Here is a 17,373-nt window from a genome sequence, read left to right as displayed (position 1 = left end):
AATATGCTTGATATCAGCTAACATCATAATGACAGGATCAAATTCACACATAACAATATTAACAGTAAATGTAAATGGGCTAAATGCTCCAATTAAAAGACACAGACTGGCAAATTGGATAAACAGTCAAGACCCATCAGTGTACTGTATTCAGGAAACCCATCTCACGTGCAGAGACACACATAGGCTCAAAATAAAGGGATGGAGGAAGATCTACCAACCAAACGGAAAACAAAAAAAGGCAGGGGTTGCAATCCTAGTCTTTGATAAAATAGACTTTAAACCAACAAAGATCAAAAGAGACACAGAAGGCCATTATATAATGGTAAAGGGATCAATTCAACAAGAAGAGCTAACTATCCTAAATATATATGCACCCAATACAGGAGCATCCAGGTTCATAAAGCAAGTCCTTAGAGATCTACAAAGAGACTTAGACTCCCACACAATAATAATGGGAGACTTCAACACCCCACTGTCAACATTAGACAGATCGAGATAGAAAGTTAACAAAGATATCCAGGAATTGAACTCAGCTCTGCACCAAGTGGACCTAATAGACATCTACAGAACTCTCCACCCCAAATCAACAGAATATACATTCTTTTCAGCACCACACCACACGTATTCCAAAATTGACCATATAGTTAGAAGTAAAGTACTCCTCAGCAAATATAAAACAACAGAAATTATGACAAACTGTCTCTCAGACCACAGTACAATCAAACTAGAACTCAGGATTAAGAAACTCACTCAAGCCGGGTGTGGTGGCTCACGCCTGTAATCCCAGCACCTTGGGAGGCCGAGGCAGGCAGTTCACAAGGTCAGGAGATCGAGACCACCCTGGCTAACATGGCAAAACCCCGTCTCTACTAAAAATACAAAAAATTAGCCAGGCGTGGTAGCAGGCGCCTGTAGTCCCAGCTACTTGGGAGGCTGAGGCAGGAGAATGGCGTGAACCCAGGAGGTGGAGCTTGCAGTGAGCCGAGATCTTGCCACTGCACTCCAGCCTGGGTGACAGAGCCAGACTCCGTCTCAAAAAAAAAAAAAAAAAAAAAAAAAAAAAAAACTCACTCAAAACTGCTCAACTATATGGAAACTGAACAACCTACTCCTGAATGACTACAGGGTACATAACGAAATGAAGGCAGAAACAAAGATGTTCTTTGAAACCAATGAGAACAAGGACACGACATACCAGAATCTCTAGGGCACATTCAAAGCAGTGTGTAGAGGGAAATTTATAGCACTAAATGCCCACAAGAGAAAGCAGGAAAGATCTAAAATTGACACCCTAACATTACAATTAAAAGAACTAGAGAAGCAAGAGCAAACACATTCAAAAGCTAGCAGAAGGCAAGAAATAACTAATATCAGAGCAGAACTGAAGGAAATAGAGAAACAAAAAGCCCTTCAAAAAATCAATGAATCCATGAGCTGCTTTTTTGAAAAGATCAACAAAATAAATAGACTGCTAGCAAGACTAACAAAGAAGAAAAGAGAAAGAATTAGACGCAATAAAAAATGATAAAGTGGATATCACCACTGATCCCACAGAAATACAAACTACCATCAGAGAATACTATCTACACCTCTATACAAATAAACTAGAAAATATGGAAGTAATGGATAAATTCCTCGACACATACACCCTCACAAGACTAAACCAGGACGAAGTTGAATCTCTGAATAGACCAATAACAGGCTCTGAAATTGAGGTAATAATTAATAGCTTACCAACCAAAAAAAGTCCAGGACCAGAAGGATTCACAGCCGAATTCTACCAGAGCTACAAGGAGGAACTGGTACCATTCCTTCTGAAACTATTCCAATTAATAGAAAAAGAGGGAATCCTCCCTAACTCATATCATGAGGCCAGCATCACCCTGATACCAAAGACTGGCAGAGACACAACAACAAAAAAAAATTTTAGACCAATGTCCCTGATGAACATCGATGCAAAAATCCTCAATAAAATACTGGCAAACCGAATCCAGCAGCACATCAAAAAGCTTATCCACCATGATCAAGTGGGCTTCATCCCTGGGATGCAAGGCTGGTTCAACATACGCAAATCAATAAACGTAAACCAGCATATAAACAGAACCAATGACAAAAACCACATGATTATCTCATAAGATGCAGAAAAGGCCTTTGACAAAATTCAACAACCCTTCGTGCTAAAAACTCTCAATAAATTCGGTATTGATGGGATATATCTCAAAATAATTAGAGCTATCTATGACAAACCCACAGCCAATATCATATGGAATGGGCAAAAACTGGAAGCATTCCCTTTGAAAACTGGCACAAGACAGGGATGCCCTCTCTCAACACTCCTATTCAACATATTGTTGGAAGTTCTGGCCAGGGCAATCAGGCAGGAGTAGGAAATAAAGGGTATTCCATTAGGAAAACAGGAAGTCAAATTGTCCCTGTTTGCAGATGACATGATTGTATATCTAGAAAAACCCATCGTCTCAACCCAAAATCTCCTTAAGCTGATAAGCAACTTCAGCAAAGTCTCAGGATACAAAATCAATGTGCAAAAATCAAAAGCATTCTTATACACCAATAACAGACAAACAGAGAGCGAAATCATGAGTGAACTCCCATTCACAATGGCTTCAAAGAGAATAAAATATCTAGGAATCTAACTTTCAAGGGATATGAAGGACTTCTTCAAGGAGAGCTACAAACCACTGCTCAATGAAATAAAGGAGGACACAAACAAATGGAAAAACGTTCCATGCTCATCGGTAGGAAGAATCAATATCGTGAAAATGGCTATACTGCCCAAGGTAATTTATAGATTCAATGCCATCCCCATCAAGCTACCAATGACTTTCTTCACAGAATTGGAAAAAACTACTTTAAAGTTCATATGGAACCAAAAAAGAGCCCGCATTGCCAAGTCAATTCTAAGCCAAAAGAAAAAAGCTGGAGGCATCACGCTACCTGACTTCAAACTATACTACAAGGCTACAGTCACCAAAAGAGCATGGTACTGGTACCAAAACAGAGATATAGATCAATGGAACAGAACAGAGCCCTCAGAAATAATGCCACATATCTATGACTATATGATCTTTGACAAACCTAACAAAAACAAGAAATGAGGAAAAGATTCCCTATTTAATAAATGGTGCTGGGAAAACTGGCTAGCCATATGTAGAAAGCTGAAACTGGATCCCTTCCTTAAACCTTATACTAAAATTAATTCAAGATGGATTAAAGATTTAAATGTTAGACCTAAAACCATAAAAACTCTAGAAAAAAACCTAGGCAATACCATTCAGGACATAATCATGGGCAAGGACTTCATGTCTAAAACACTAAAAGCAATGGCAACAAAAGCCAAAATTGACGAATGGGATCTAGTTAAACTAAAGAGCTTCTGCACAGCAAAAGAAACTACCATCAGAGTGAACAGGCAACCTACAGAATGGGAGAAAATTTTTGCAACCTACTCATCTGACAAAGGGCTAATATCCAGAATCTACAATGAACTTAAACAAATTTACAAGACAAAAAAAAAACCCACTACAAAGTGGGCAAAGGATAGGAACAGACACTTTTCAAAAGAAGACATTTATGCAGCCAAAAGACACGTGAAAAAATGCTCATCATCACTGGCCATCAGAGAAATGCAAATCAAAACCACAATGAGATACCATCTTACACCAGTTAGAATGGCCATCATTAAAAAGTCAGGAAACAACAGGTGCTGGAGAGGATGTGGAGAAATAGGAACACTTTTACACTGTTGGTGGGACTGCAAACTAGTTCAACCATTGTGGAAGTCAGTGTGGCGATTCCTCAGGGATCTAGAACTAGAAATACCATTTGACCCAGCCATCTCATTACTGGGTATATACCCAAAGTATTATAAATCATGCTGCTATAAAGACACATGCACACGTATGTTTATTGCAGCACTATTCACAATAGCAAAGACTTGGAACCAACCCAAATGTCCATCAATGATAGACTGGAGTAAGAAAATGTGGCACATATACACCATGGAATACTATGCAGCCATAAAAAATGATGAGTTCACGTCCTTTGTAAGGACATGGATGAAGCTGGAAACCATCATTCTCAGCAAACTATCGCAAGGACAAAAAACCAAACACCACATGTTCTCACTCACGGGTGGGAATTGAACAATGAGAACACATGGACACAGGAAGGGGAACATCACACACCGGGGCCTGTTGTGGGGTGGTGGGAGGGTGGAGGGATAGCATTAGGAGATATACCTAATGTTAAATGACGAGTTAATGGGTGCAGCACACCAACATGGCACATGTATACATATGTAACAAACCTGCACGTTGTGCACATGTACCCTAAAACTTAAAGTATAATAATAATAAAAAAAAAGCTGACTTTTGAAATAAAAAGCAAGATCAAAGGAGGAGGGAGAAAAACATGGAGTAAAATGGGATGACAGATTTGAGGGATTCTTAACTGGTATACTGGGCCTCTAGTACAGGGCATATATATGTTGGGGTAACTGGGAAATAAACCTAGAAAAGAATTCGAGTAGGAAGGATCTTACAAGGAGAGCCAGAGTTCGAATTTTGTCCCCAACGCTAGGGGAAACAATTGAAAAATTTTAAGTAATGAACAGGGTACTAATAGTAACTTTAGTTGTATAATAAGCAGATTTACAGGAGGCTGTCAATATGCTATTAAGGAAACTTATAAAACTACCATGGCAGTATGTTGAAATACTAAAGAAGAGAAATTCATTTTATTCCTGGAAAAAATTCAAGAGTGGGTTTTCATACAAATAACAAAATCTCATTTTAAAATCTTCTCTATGCCTCAGTTTTCTCAACTATAAAATGAAGATATTAACAATATTTTGCTGGGCTTGGTGGCTCATGTCTGTAATCCCAGCACTCTGGGAGGTCAAGGAAAGCGGACTGCTTGAGCCCAGGAGATCAATACCAGCCTGGGGAACATAGCAAAACCCCACCTCTACAGAAAAAAAAATACAAAAATTAGCCGGGCATAGTGGCATGTGCCTGTAGTCCCACCTAGTTGGAGGCTGAGGTGGGAGGATCTCTTGAGCCTGGGAGGTCGAGGTTGCAGTGAACCATGACTGAGCAACTGCATTACAGCTTGGACGATGAAGTGAGACTCTGTCTTGAAAACAACAATAACAAAAAACCCCAAAACCAGTATCTCCTAGGATTTTGTGAGGATTAAATACATGAACATCCTCAAATGGCTTAGAACACTGCCTGGTATATACTAAGTGTTCAGTAATGCCAGCTATTATTACTCTTATTATTAGTATCCTGGAATAATTAAAGTTGTTAGGTAATAAGCTCTATATTTCCAAATACAGGAAATACACAAAAAATGAAGTGTAACTAAATAGGGTTTCATGGTGGACAGAAAGAATCTTACTTAAGTATATATTACAGAAAAAACAAAAAGCCAAGATAATTCTTGAACTCTTGACCTCAAGTGATCAGCCTGCCTCAGCCTCCCAAAGTGCTGGGATTACAGGTGTGAGCCACTACACCTGGCCCCAAGATAATTCTTAATTTCAGGCTTTATATAATTTTTGGAAAGGGATATATATTTAGTATCTGAGGTTGTTAAAGACTATCTTTAAGGAAACCCAAAGAGTTTCAGAACTTTCTAGATTGGTTGTAATTTTGGGGACTCTACAATATCGAATGTGACTTTTTACATAAGGTCTACGAGCTGTTTTTCTGGATATTATGTAGGCAAGAAAGAACACTTTACATGAGCTTTCTCATTTGATCCCAACAACTATAAGGCAGATAGCTTTAGAATTCTCAGTTTTGAATGAGTGAACCAACAAATACATTAAAAAAACTTGTCAAAGATAAGAGGCTAATAAGAGGTTGGACTCAAAAATCCATTCTTTTAACCAATACAGAATCTCTAGCAATTAGAAGAAAACAAAAAGACAAAAAGTTAGGACCACAGAGACATTCAGGATTTTAAAATCCTCTTGTTCTTCATAACTAAATTTCTTGAAGCTCTTTATTCTGATTAAGATATGTCATATTTATTTTTGCAGGCTACTAGACTGAGACATTCAAACAGAAAACTGGGTTCTAAAGCATATGTGAGGATAGCAAAAAAAATTCTGATAATAGTTGGCATCTTCTCGCATGTTATTACAGTCATTAATACCAACAATAAATATACATTAATTTTCAGAGGTTTAAATTCTATTCAAAAACATTTCAAAGAAGGGACCTGGGCTGAGTCACTCCTACTCTGTAATGGTAAATACATTTGGACAGAGGCTGAATGCATTTTCTCCTTCCTAACTGGTAGTGACCTAATAATAAAAGAACGTATACAAGTTGATACATGTGTGAATATAGTGACAACTGCATACATTAAAAATCATTTATTTTAGAAACAACATCAGAAGATGAATGAATTATTGTCAAAATTCAAATATCTACTGGTCAAATTTGGTCAAATACAAATATCTACTGAATGATGGTTATATACCAGGCATTATATAGTAAGCACCCAATATAGCAATGAGGCTGTGTGCAGTGGCTCACACCTGTAGTCCCAGCACTTTGGGAGGCCCAGGTGGGCAGATCGCTTGAGCTCAGGAGTTGGAGATCAGCCTGGGCAACACAGCCAAACTCCATCTCTACAAAAAAATACAAAAATTAGCCAGGTGTGGTGGTGTGCTCCTGTAGTCCCAGGTACTTGGGAGGCTGTGGTGGGGGGATTGCTTGAGCCCAGTAGGTCAAGGCTGCAGTGACACTGCACTCTGGTCTGACCAACAAAGTGAGACCTTTTTTTTTTGAGATGGAGTCTCGTTCTGTCACCCAGGCTGGGGTGTAGTGGCGTGATCTTGAGACCTTGTTTCCCCCACCACTGCCCAAAAGAGAATACAGTAATGAATAAGACAGACAAAAATTCCACTCTTGCACTCCCATGGAGCTTATGCTCTAGTGGGGAATGTGGAAAATTAAAAATAAAAATATGTTGGGGGGAAGGGTGGGAGGAGGGAGAGGAGCAGAAAAGATAACTATTGGATACTGAACTTAATACCTGGGTGATGTAATAGTATGTACAATAAAGCCCCATGACATGTGTTTATCTACAAACCTTCACATGTACCCCCACATCTAAAATAAAAAAAATGTATAATTTATGAAAAAAGTAATAACTGTTATGAAGAAAAAATAAAGTAACATAAGAGTCTAGTAACTAGAATAGGAATGTTATTTAAGGTAAAAATTTGGCCAAAGAGAAAGTCATAGAGGTATTAATAAAGTGAGATGAGTACATAGTAATTAAAATTCATGGTAACTCAGAATTGTCAAAAAATATTTACATGCTATACATGGTATAATATTGTTTTATATGTGATAGAACCTTAGAGTTCAACTCCTTAATTTTACAGGTTGTATAATCTGTTCCCAACTGAGCATTATAACAGAACAGTGTAATAATTTTATAGCAAAAAAACCCACCAATAAGTGTCATTCATTTAGAGAAGAAAACTAGGTAATAGTAACTTTTAAAAACAGTTCTAGGAAAATGTCTAAAATTTGAAAGATGCTACATTTAAAAATGGTTAAGTTCACTGTAAGACGCAAATACAAAACAGCTCCAACAAAGACAGGGTGGTGGAGGAGGCATTATTATAAACAATATAACTAGATTACAGATGTAGTTATGTCAGAATAACAACATGGCAGTAGATGATAAATCTTAAATTAGACCTAAAAGTTCTAAGTAGACTGAATAATCTTTGAAAATAAATTTAATAAATTTCAGTCTACCTGTATCTATATACTACATAGTATGTATATAAATATACTATATATCTATATGTAAGTATATATTACAATGTTATAGTATTTATAAAAATGAGTATTTCTTCATGCATTTTTTCTCATCTAAATGTTTACAAAAGTACAATTTTCATAACTACATTAAAAGTAGGCTTTCATTATATGAGTAACAGATTAAATAGTAATATAATTTATTAAAAGAAGAGTTTGAGAGAATCCGGTTTGTGCAAAAAAATTTTACTCACAAGAGAGTACCAGTAATTGGAAGAGTTAATCTGAAGACAACTGAAGTACAAAAATCTTAGACTAAGTTGAGTTCTCCCCCTAGTGGAACGTGAATATGATCTAAGATATTTCCATGACTAAGAAAATAACCTAAAATATATTACTTTGATAACTGAAAAAAGTTTCAGGTTTTAATGAAAGATCTATTTATGAATCTTAATCTGCATTAAAAATATACCTCTATATATTTATATTTATATAGATATATACACATAATTAAATATTGAAACCTTAAGACATCTACTGAAAACTCATTTACTAAGCAAATTAACAGCAAGTTAGCCAAAAAAGCACTCAGTCTTAAGACCTGAAAAAGAAACAGAAATACTTCAAAAGTAGAGGAGTAGGAAGTTCAGAAAAATACAGCAATTTAGGAAGATACAGCAACATGCAGAATGGCACAGAATTCTGAAAGAATGTGATAGGTGCAGGAATAGGATAATTCACAGTGGGTAGAATACAGCATGTATGTGTGGGGGATGAGGATAGGGAGATAATGGTGAGAGATGAAGCTACAAATTCAGTTTGGGCAATAATAAAAAGGATTTTATGCTAAGGAGTTTCGATATGATTTGGTATTTAAAAGGTAGTCAATGAAATTTCTATGTTTTAGAGAGACAGCTTTTGTAATTTGTAGAAGAGCTGAAGCTGGAGAAAAGGAAACTGGATGGGAGGTTACAACAGTTCATGTAAGGGGTAAACAGATGAACTAACGGAGCGGTAGAGAGAAGAGAAATGTTATTAAAGACTCAAAAAAGTTTGAAAAATGACTCAAATTACCTTTTATTTAGTTTTACACTTACTTAACACTTTTCTGTTTTGAAAGATTGAAGAGTTGGGCGATACACTTTAACCTGTATGAACTCTTATTGAGAATCATCTGAAGGCTAATCTACAATAGGTAACATGTTGGTGGGAAAGAAAACTAGCACAAGCACTTTGTGAAATAATGTTACCTGCTAAAACTGAGAATTTGCATACCTTACATATACACCCTTGGTATATATGCTAGAGGGTAAGAAAGAGTAAGTGAGATTACTAGTAGGTTGAATAATTTAATAAGAGGCGATCCTTTATTTTGTTTCCATTTTTTTGTTTGTTTTTTTGAGATGGAGTCTCGTTCTGTCACCCAGGCTGGGGTGCAGTGGCGTGATCTCGGCTCACTACAACCTCTACCTCCTGGGTTCAAGCGATTCTCCTGCGTCAGCCTCCCAGGTAGCTGGGATTACAGGTGTCTGCCACCACGCCTGGCTGATTTTTGTAAGAGATGATCCTTTAATCAAGAGTTGAAATATAAAATAAGGAAAACATGTTGTAACACGTCTGATTTTAAACATGTTAAATTCAAAGTTTCTGTACCGTTTCCAGGTAGAATGGTTCAGTGCCCATTAAAACTACTGGTCTACTCATCAAAAGACACAATAAAGGAAAAAAAACAACAGAGGACAAGTTACAGAGTGGTAGTAGCTGTTTGCAACATATAACATCAATATATAAATAACTCCATATCCATAAGAAAAAGACAACCTAATAGAAACTCCATATCCATAAGAAAAAGACAACCTAATAGAAAAATATAAACAAGACTTTAACGGCACTTTACAAAAATGGAAATCCAAAATGGCCAACATCCTTAGTAATCAAGAAAATGTAAACGAAAAACACAGTGAAGTATCACCAGATTGGCAAAAATTAAATCATGTGATACCACCAAGTACTGGAAGGGTGTGGAATAACAAGAACTTTCACATGCAGCTGTTGGGAGTTTAAACTACTACAAGCGATTTGGAAAATAAAGTTGAAGATTTGCATGCTTTACAATGCAGCAATTTCACACTTTGGTATACATGCTAGAGAAACTTGTGCACATGTGATCAATGTAATGTATGAGTGCTCATAATCACATTATTTGTAACACTCCCAACCTGGAAATTCCCAAACATCCACTAATAGTAAAATGGATAAATACATTGTGATATATTTTTAAAAATGAAATATGTACAATAATAAAATGATTTTTACAAAAATAATGTTGAACAAGACGACACAAAATATTCCATATGACTCTATGCAAAACTGAGAAGCTGGGAAAACTAAACTGTATAGATCAGAAATGTATAGGAAGATGACACAATCATAAGGAAAGGCAAAACAGTGATAGTCATAAAAGTCAGGATAGGGAACAGGGTGTGACTGAATAGACTTCTTGAGTACAGGCAACTTTGTTTGTCTTAACCTTGGTTAGAAGTTTTATGTATAATATTTTTACACATACAATGTAACTTTGTTTTATTAACTTCTCTGTACATCATGTTTCATAATTTTTAAATTATTAAACCATTTAGAAAATTATTGGTAAGGGGAAACAGCCTGGGGCTGGAGCTAAATTATGATTCACTGTTGCAACAATTAGTGGTCCCCAACCTTTTTGGTACTAGGGACAGATTTTGTAGAAGATAATTTTTCCATAGAGAGGGTGGGAGAATGGTTTCAGGATGAACTGTTCCACCTCAGATCATCAGGCATTAGATTCTCTCATAAGCAGAGTGCAACCAACACCCCTTGCATGTGCAGTTCACAATAGGATTCGTGCTCCTGTGGCAATCTAATGACGCCACTGATCTGACAGGAGGCGGAGCTCAGGCAGTATGCTGCTGGCTGCCTGCTCACCTCCTGCTGTGCGGCCCGGTTCCTAACAGGCCATGGACTGATACCTGTCTGTGGCCTGGGGGTTGGGGAACCCTGGTAAAGATGGTTCCTGAAGCCATTTAAGTGAGACCCTTCATTTGGGTATAGTTTGTAAAAGCCAAAACCTTGGATTTCAGAGGAATACACATATCCACAACTGATAAAGATGACTGTAAACAACAGTTAAACAAGAAAAAAGAGTCAAAAGTAAGTGGTGGTAGCAAAGTTAGGGAAGGTGAGAATGCAAGGAGGACAAAATGGTCAACAACAAATGCAATAAGCACAAGCAGGCAAATACCGAAAAAATAGCAACAAATTTGGCAATTAGGATTCCAGTGACCACTTTATCAAGAGCCAGTGATGATAATATACCCCTACTATAATAACAGTAACAATTCTATCACCTCACACCTGTTAGAATGGCCATTATCAAAAAGATGAAAGATAGCAAGTGCTGGAGAGGATGTGGTGAAAAGGGAACTCTTACACACTGTGGGTAGAAATGTAAATCCTCAAAAAATTAAAAACAAATGATATGATCTAACAATTCCACCACTGGGTATATATCCAAAGGAAATGAAATCAGTATGTTGAAAAGATATCTGCACTCCCGTGTTCACTGCATTATTCACAATAGCCAAGACATGCAACCAACCTAAATGTCCATCAGTGGATGAATGAATAAAGAAAAAGTGGTATACATATACCCAGTGGAATATATTCAATCTTAAAAAGGAAGGAAATTCTGTCATTCACAACAACATGAATGAGCCTGGAGAACATTAAGTGAAATAAGCTAGGCTCAGAAACAAAAACACTATGTGATCTCACATGTGGGATACAAAAAGTTGAACTCAAAAGTACAGAGTAGAATGGTGGTTACCAGGGGCTAGACGCAGGGTTAGGAGTAAAGGATCGGAAGATGTTAAAAAAAATTCCATGAATTTTCTATTTTTCAAAAATAATGTAACACATTTCATTTTAAACAAAAATCCTGCATACCAGGTTCTTCATTTTAATAAATATTTCAGAATCAACAAAGAGTGATTTAAATTTTACTATTTTGTGATTAAGATGTATAGAAATGTGGCAGATTCTTAGGATTTTCTTGATATTAGAAAAGTACAGACTAATGCTGAAATCACATATGATAGCATGATTTAAACAACTAATTACAAATATATTATGCAGTTGGTTCATGTTTGAGGTTTTCCTGAATATGTGCACTTTATGGGGACTACTACCAGCAGAACATAAAGGATACCTTTTTATAAACATACAAATCATAATGTGTTGTGGTTACTTTTGATTCAGATTAAAAGATGAGGTTATAATATAATATGTAAGTTTGGAAATTAATTACATTTTAAATTGAAATTTAAGGACAAAAGGAAATTTCAGTTGGGAAGAAAATTCTAGATGTTACAGCAAAGACTATTGTGACTTGGAGTACAATGTAATTAAAAACTTTGAAAGACGTAAGATTTTAAACATAGTATTTTATCCATAGGGAAAACTTACTACTTTTATCATATTATACAAGAAGAAGTAAGGCATAAGAAGTGACAAAACACATTTATTTTTATTAAAAAAAATTTTTTGGAGACAAGGTCTCACTCTGTCACTCAGATTGGAGTGCAGTGGCTTGATCATAGCTCCTTGTAATGTGGAACTCCTGCTTCTGGCCTCAAGGGATCATTCCACCTTAGCCTTCCAAGTAGCAAGGGCTATAGGGGTGTACTATCATGCCCCCAGCTAATTTTTAAAAATTGTTTTGTAGAGACAGGGTCTTACTCTATTGCCCAGGCTGGTCTTGAACTCCTGGCCTCCAGCAATCCCCTGACCTTGGCTTCTCAAAGCACTGGGATTACAGGCGTGAGCTACTGTGCCCTGTAAAAACATATTTATTTTTAAAGCTTTGAATTTTCTTTTGAAGATAGTTTTGATAATACAGAAATGTGATAAATTTTCACTAAAAAAAGGACTTGGAGCACAGTCAACAACACCAAACAAACAAACAAACAAACAAAAATCCAGGTAAGTTGATTCAGCAAAATTAAAAACTTTTGTGATAAAAACACTATCAACAGAGAAAAGGCAACAAACGTAATGGGAGAAAATATTTGCAAACCATATATATGATAAAAAAGTGATATTGAGAATATATAAATAACTCCTATAACTCAACAACAAAAACAAAAACAACCTGGTTCAATTAAGCAAAGGACCTGAATAACCATTTCTCCAAAGAAGATACATAAATGCGAAATAAGCACATGAAAGTGTACCCAACATAGCTCATCATTAGGGAAATGCAAATCAAAACCACAATGAGTTCATACCCATTAGGAAACAACAACGACAGAAAATTAACAAGTGTTGGTGCGAATGTGGAAAAAATGAAATCCTCATGTGTTGCTGGTAGAAATGTAAAATGGTGTAGGTTCTGTGGAAAATGGTATGGCAATTTCTTAAAAAAATTAAACAATTACTATATGATACAGCAATTCCACTTCTATGTACCCAAAAGAAATAAAAGCAGGGATCTGAACAGAAATTTGTACACCTGTGTTCATAGCAGCATTATTCACAATAGCTGAAACATGGAAGCACCCTAAATGTCCATCAATGAATGAATAGATAAAAATGTGGTGTATACATACAATGGAATATTATTCAGCCTTAAAAATGAAGAAAATTTGTACATATACTATAACATTATAAAAAATGGTTTTTCTTTCAATAATAAATTAACTTTAACTTACTGTAACTTTATTTATAAACTTTCAATTTTTTAAACTTCTTGACTCTTTTATAACATTTAGCTTAGCAAACATATTGTACAGGTGTATAAAATATTTTCTTTTTTATATCTTTATTCTATAAGCTTTTTTCTATTTTTAATTTTAATTTTTAATAAATATATTTTTTGAAACAGGGTCTTACTCTGTGGCCCAGGCTGGAGTGCAGTGGTGTGATCATGGCTTACTGCAGCCTTGACCTCCCAGGCTCAGGCAACCCACCCACCTCAGCCTCCTGAGTAACCGGGACTGGGACTATAGGTGCACAACCAGGTCCAACTACTTTTATTTTGTATTTTTTGTAGAGAGGGAGTCTCACTTTGTTGGTCAGGTTGGTTTCAAACTCTTGGGCTCAAGTGATCTGCCTGCCTCAGCCTTCCAAAGTGCTGAGATTACAGGCATGAGTCACTGCACCTGATGAACAAAAAAATTTTTTAAGTTAAAAAAAAATTAAGGCTGGGCGCAGTGGCTCACGCTTGTAATCCCAGCACTATGGGAGGCAGAGGTGGGCGGATCACTTCAGCCCAGGAGTTCAAAACCAGCCTGGCCAACAAAGTGAGACCTCATTGCTACTAAATAAATAAATAAATAAATAAGCTGGGTGTGGTCATGTGTGCCTGTAGTCCCAGGTACTGGGGAAGCTGATGAGGACTGCTTGAGCCAGGAGTTGGAGTCTGCAGTGAGCTATGACTGTGCCACTAAACTCCAGCCTGGGCAACAGAGTGAGATCCTGTCTCAAAAAAAAAAAAAAAAATTAAAACATTTGTGTTAAAAACTAAGATATTAGCTTAGGCCTACACGGGGTCAGCACCGCCAATATCACTATCTTCAACCTCCACATCTTGTCCCACTGGAAGGTCTTCAGGGACAATAACACACATGAAGCTGTCATCTCCTATGAAAACAATGCCTTCTGGAAAACCTCCTGAAGGATCTGAGACTGTCTTAGGGTTAACTCTTTTTTTGTCTAAGTAGAATTAGACTCTAAAATAGCAATATTAGTACAGCAAAACAACAAATAGTAAACATATGAACCAGTAACATAGTCATTTATTATCAAGTATTATGTGCTATACACAACTATATGTGCTACACTTTTATGAGTGGCAGTGCAGTGGGTTTGTTTATACCAGCCTCATCACAAACACTCGAGTAATGTGTTGTACTATAACATAATGATGGCTACAGTTACTAGGCAAAAGGAATTTTTCAGCTTCATTATCATCCTATGGGACCATCACCATATATGCTGTCCGTTACTGAAATGTCCTTATGCAGTATATGACTGTATTGTATGATTCCACTTATACGAGGTAGCCAGAGTGGTCAAATTCATAGAGACAAAGTAGAATGGTGGTTTCCAGTTGCTGGTGGTTGCCAGTTGCTGGGGGAATGGGAAGTTAGTGTTTAATGGGCAAAGAGGTTCAGTTAGGGAGGATGAAAAAGTTCTGGACATGGATGGTGGTGATGGCTGCACAACAATGTAAAATACACTTAATGCCGCAGAACTGTATACTTTAAAATGGTAAGTTTTATGTCTGTTTTACCACAATAAAAAAATAAAGTTGGAAATGAATGATTATTGAAAAAAGAATCACAGTCATGAGGATAAAGAGTAAGTTACTGTTCAGACAAACAGGATAGAAGAAACTATATTTTTACATGTACTTTATTATTTTCATATGGTACCTGGATTTCAAGCTCAGCAATGTGTTGTCGTAGTTCAGCCACAGCAGCTATGCTATCTGCTTCCCGGAGCCTCACAGCCATCACTTCTTCCTTATTCTAGTGTGGTAAACCAAACCAAAACAAAATAAACCAGGTGTGTTTGGAATTCAGATTTTAGAAAATAGGTTGCATAAACCATATATTAGTATTATCCAGCAGGGTCTAAGGCAGCATCCATAATGAAACAATATGCTCAGTGCATGCAATGAAGCAGTGAGATATAAATGTTCACATTAAGTGGAATAAATAACAATTATAAATGGCCATATATCAATTCAAATTAAGTTTCGCCTCCAAAAGAATTTGTGTGAAATTTATGAAAAAACTCTAGGGTTTTAGAGTGTTTTGCATTTTGAAACTGGGGTTCACAGGCTTCTAATATTTCAACTTTAAGTGAGAACATTCAAATTAAGTTGAGAGGGAAGATAACATTAATATTATAAACAATATCCACATATTTTACACAAATAAAAAAGCTTTAATAATTATAAATTAATCATAAGCTATAATCTTATAATACTAAATGAAAATGAATCAGATTTATATAATTCAAGGACTGGCTTTCTTGAAAAATTAACTTTGTTCCTGAATCATTCCAACATAACAGGGTAAAATATACACATTTCATCGGAATGTACTAGGTGCTAGGGTAACAATACATTGGTCCTTCTCAAAATCTGCAAAAGGCATCACGAAAGATTGAATAATTAACACACAGCTTAAACAAAGGGAGATATCAGAGTCTGCATCTGTAACATACTTCACAGAGGTATTAATGAACAATTAAAAATTAAATAAAATCCCATATTCATAAAATCCTCTAATATTCTAAATCTGAGCCCATTACTTAGACAAGTTCAAAGAAAATTATTATTTTCAACAGCAAGTTCCTCAGATTTATTTCCAAAGAACACTTACTTTGCTCAACAGGTACTAAGGCATTTGAGGAGCAATATTAAATCTAGTAACACCATTATCAAAATATGTTTAAGGAAAACTAACACCAATAATAAATAAAAGATTAAATTTAGTTATCTATAAGATGTCAACACAGACAATTTAGCATCATAAAAAATCAGCTATTGGTATGACAAATCAGATTGATACAACCGCATTTAATATTATTTTATTTATAAATTAGTTTAGTCATATCCTTCAAAAGTGACTGTGCTTTTAGTACGAATTTCAGTACTGCCTACAGATTTCTGTCAGTATACATTGTTAACAGCCATGCATATTTATAAGGATGTAATTTCATCTCTGGATTTCAGTGACACTGATAAACCATTCAAGCTTCACTCTTGGTTTTTAATGACACCAGAATAAGCTGGTGGAATTACAGCTTTATATATGCCATCAAAAGTCTCATTTCTTATACAATAATAAGGCCGGAATCTTTAAAGGGCATCATTCCTACTATTTCACCATGGAAAGGTGGATGCCTAGTTTATTTTTTTAAATCCCATAACTTGCCTTTAGTAATCCATTCTAATTCCCAGTCTACAGTCAACTCTTTAGTTATTTCACACACACACACACACACACACACACACACACACCAAACCCTCCCTCCTCTCCTTCCATCTCACTGCCTTTCCCCCACTCCCTCACCACTGCTATACTGTAAATTTATTTCAGGAAAGAATGTACTTGCATTTAAATACTTCTGATGCTTTTTGAATCCAAACACCTCACAAAAAAGTAAAAGTATATAACTGATTAAAATAATAATGGGTAATATACCCATTTTCCCCAACACACTGGTACATACACATTTCTTTTGCTCTCTAGTCTATCCAGAAAACATTTATCAACGTTAACTGCCCACTAATAAGATACAAATCAAAGCAGAGGAGCCCTAACCTCTCTAAATGACCCATCTTTTTTGATCAAGCCATTAAAAGCTCTGGTTTTAAAGGGTTACCAGTCAAAAGAAAAACTGTAAAGAAATACTAGTAAATGCCAATCCAGGAAATTAAATTAACCAAGGAAGTGACTGAAAATGTTTCTTGACTGAAATCCACCCCAGAAGCAAGATGAGCTAACCT

The 17,373-nt window shown here is 36.1% G+C and overlaps 1 protein-coding gene across 2 annotated transcripts in view; it reads right to left on the bottom strand.

The window, feature by feature from the left end:
* EVI5 (ecotropic viral integration site 5) overlaps positions 1–17,373 on the bottom strand; it is a 275,206-nt gene that overhangs the window by 77,987 nt on the left and 179,846 nt on the right. For both annotated transcript variants that reach the window (XM_030825042.1, XM_030825043.1), the window contains exon 18: positions 15,287–15,382. In XM_030825042.1, coding sequence (XP_030680902.1) covers positions 15,287–15,382 — 96 coding nt within the window. The remainder of the gene's footprint in view (positions 1–15,286; positions 15,383–17,373) is intronic.

Source organism: Nomascus leucogenys, chromosome 12 (genome assembly GCF_006542625.1).
Source record: "Nomascus leucogenys isolate Asia chromosome 12, Asia_NLE_v1, whole genome shotgun sequence".
Taxonomy (NCBI): Eukaryota; Metazoa; Chordata; class Mammalia; order Primates; family Hylobatidae; genus Nomascus; species Nomascus leucogenys.
This window is presented reverse-complemented; position numbering and strand designations above follow the sequence as displayed.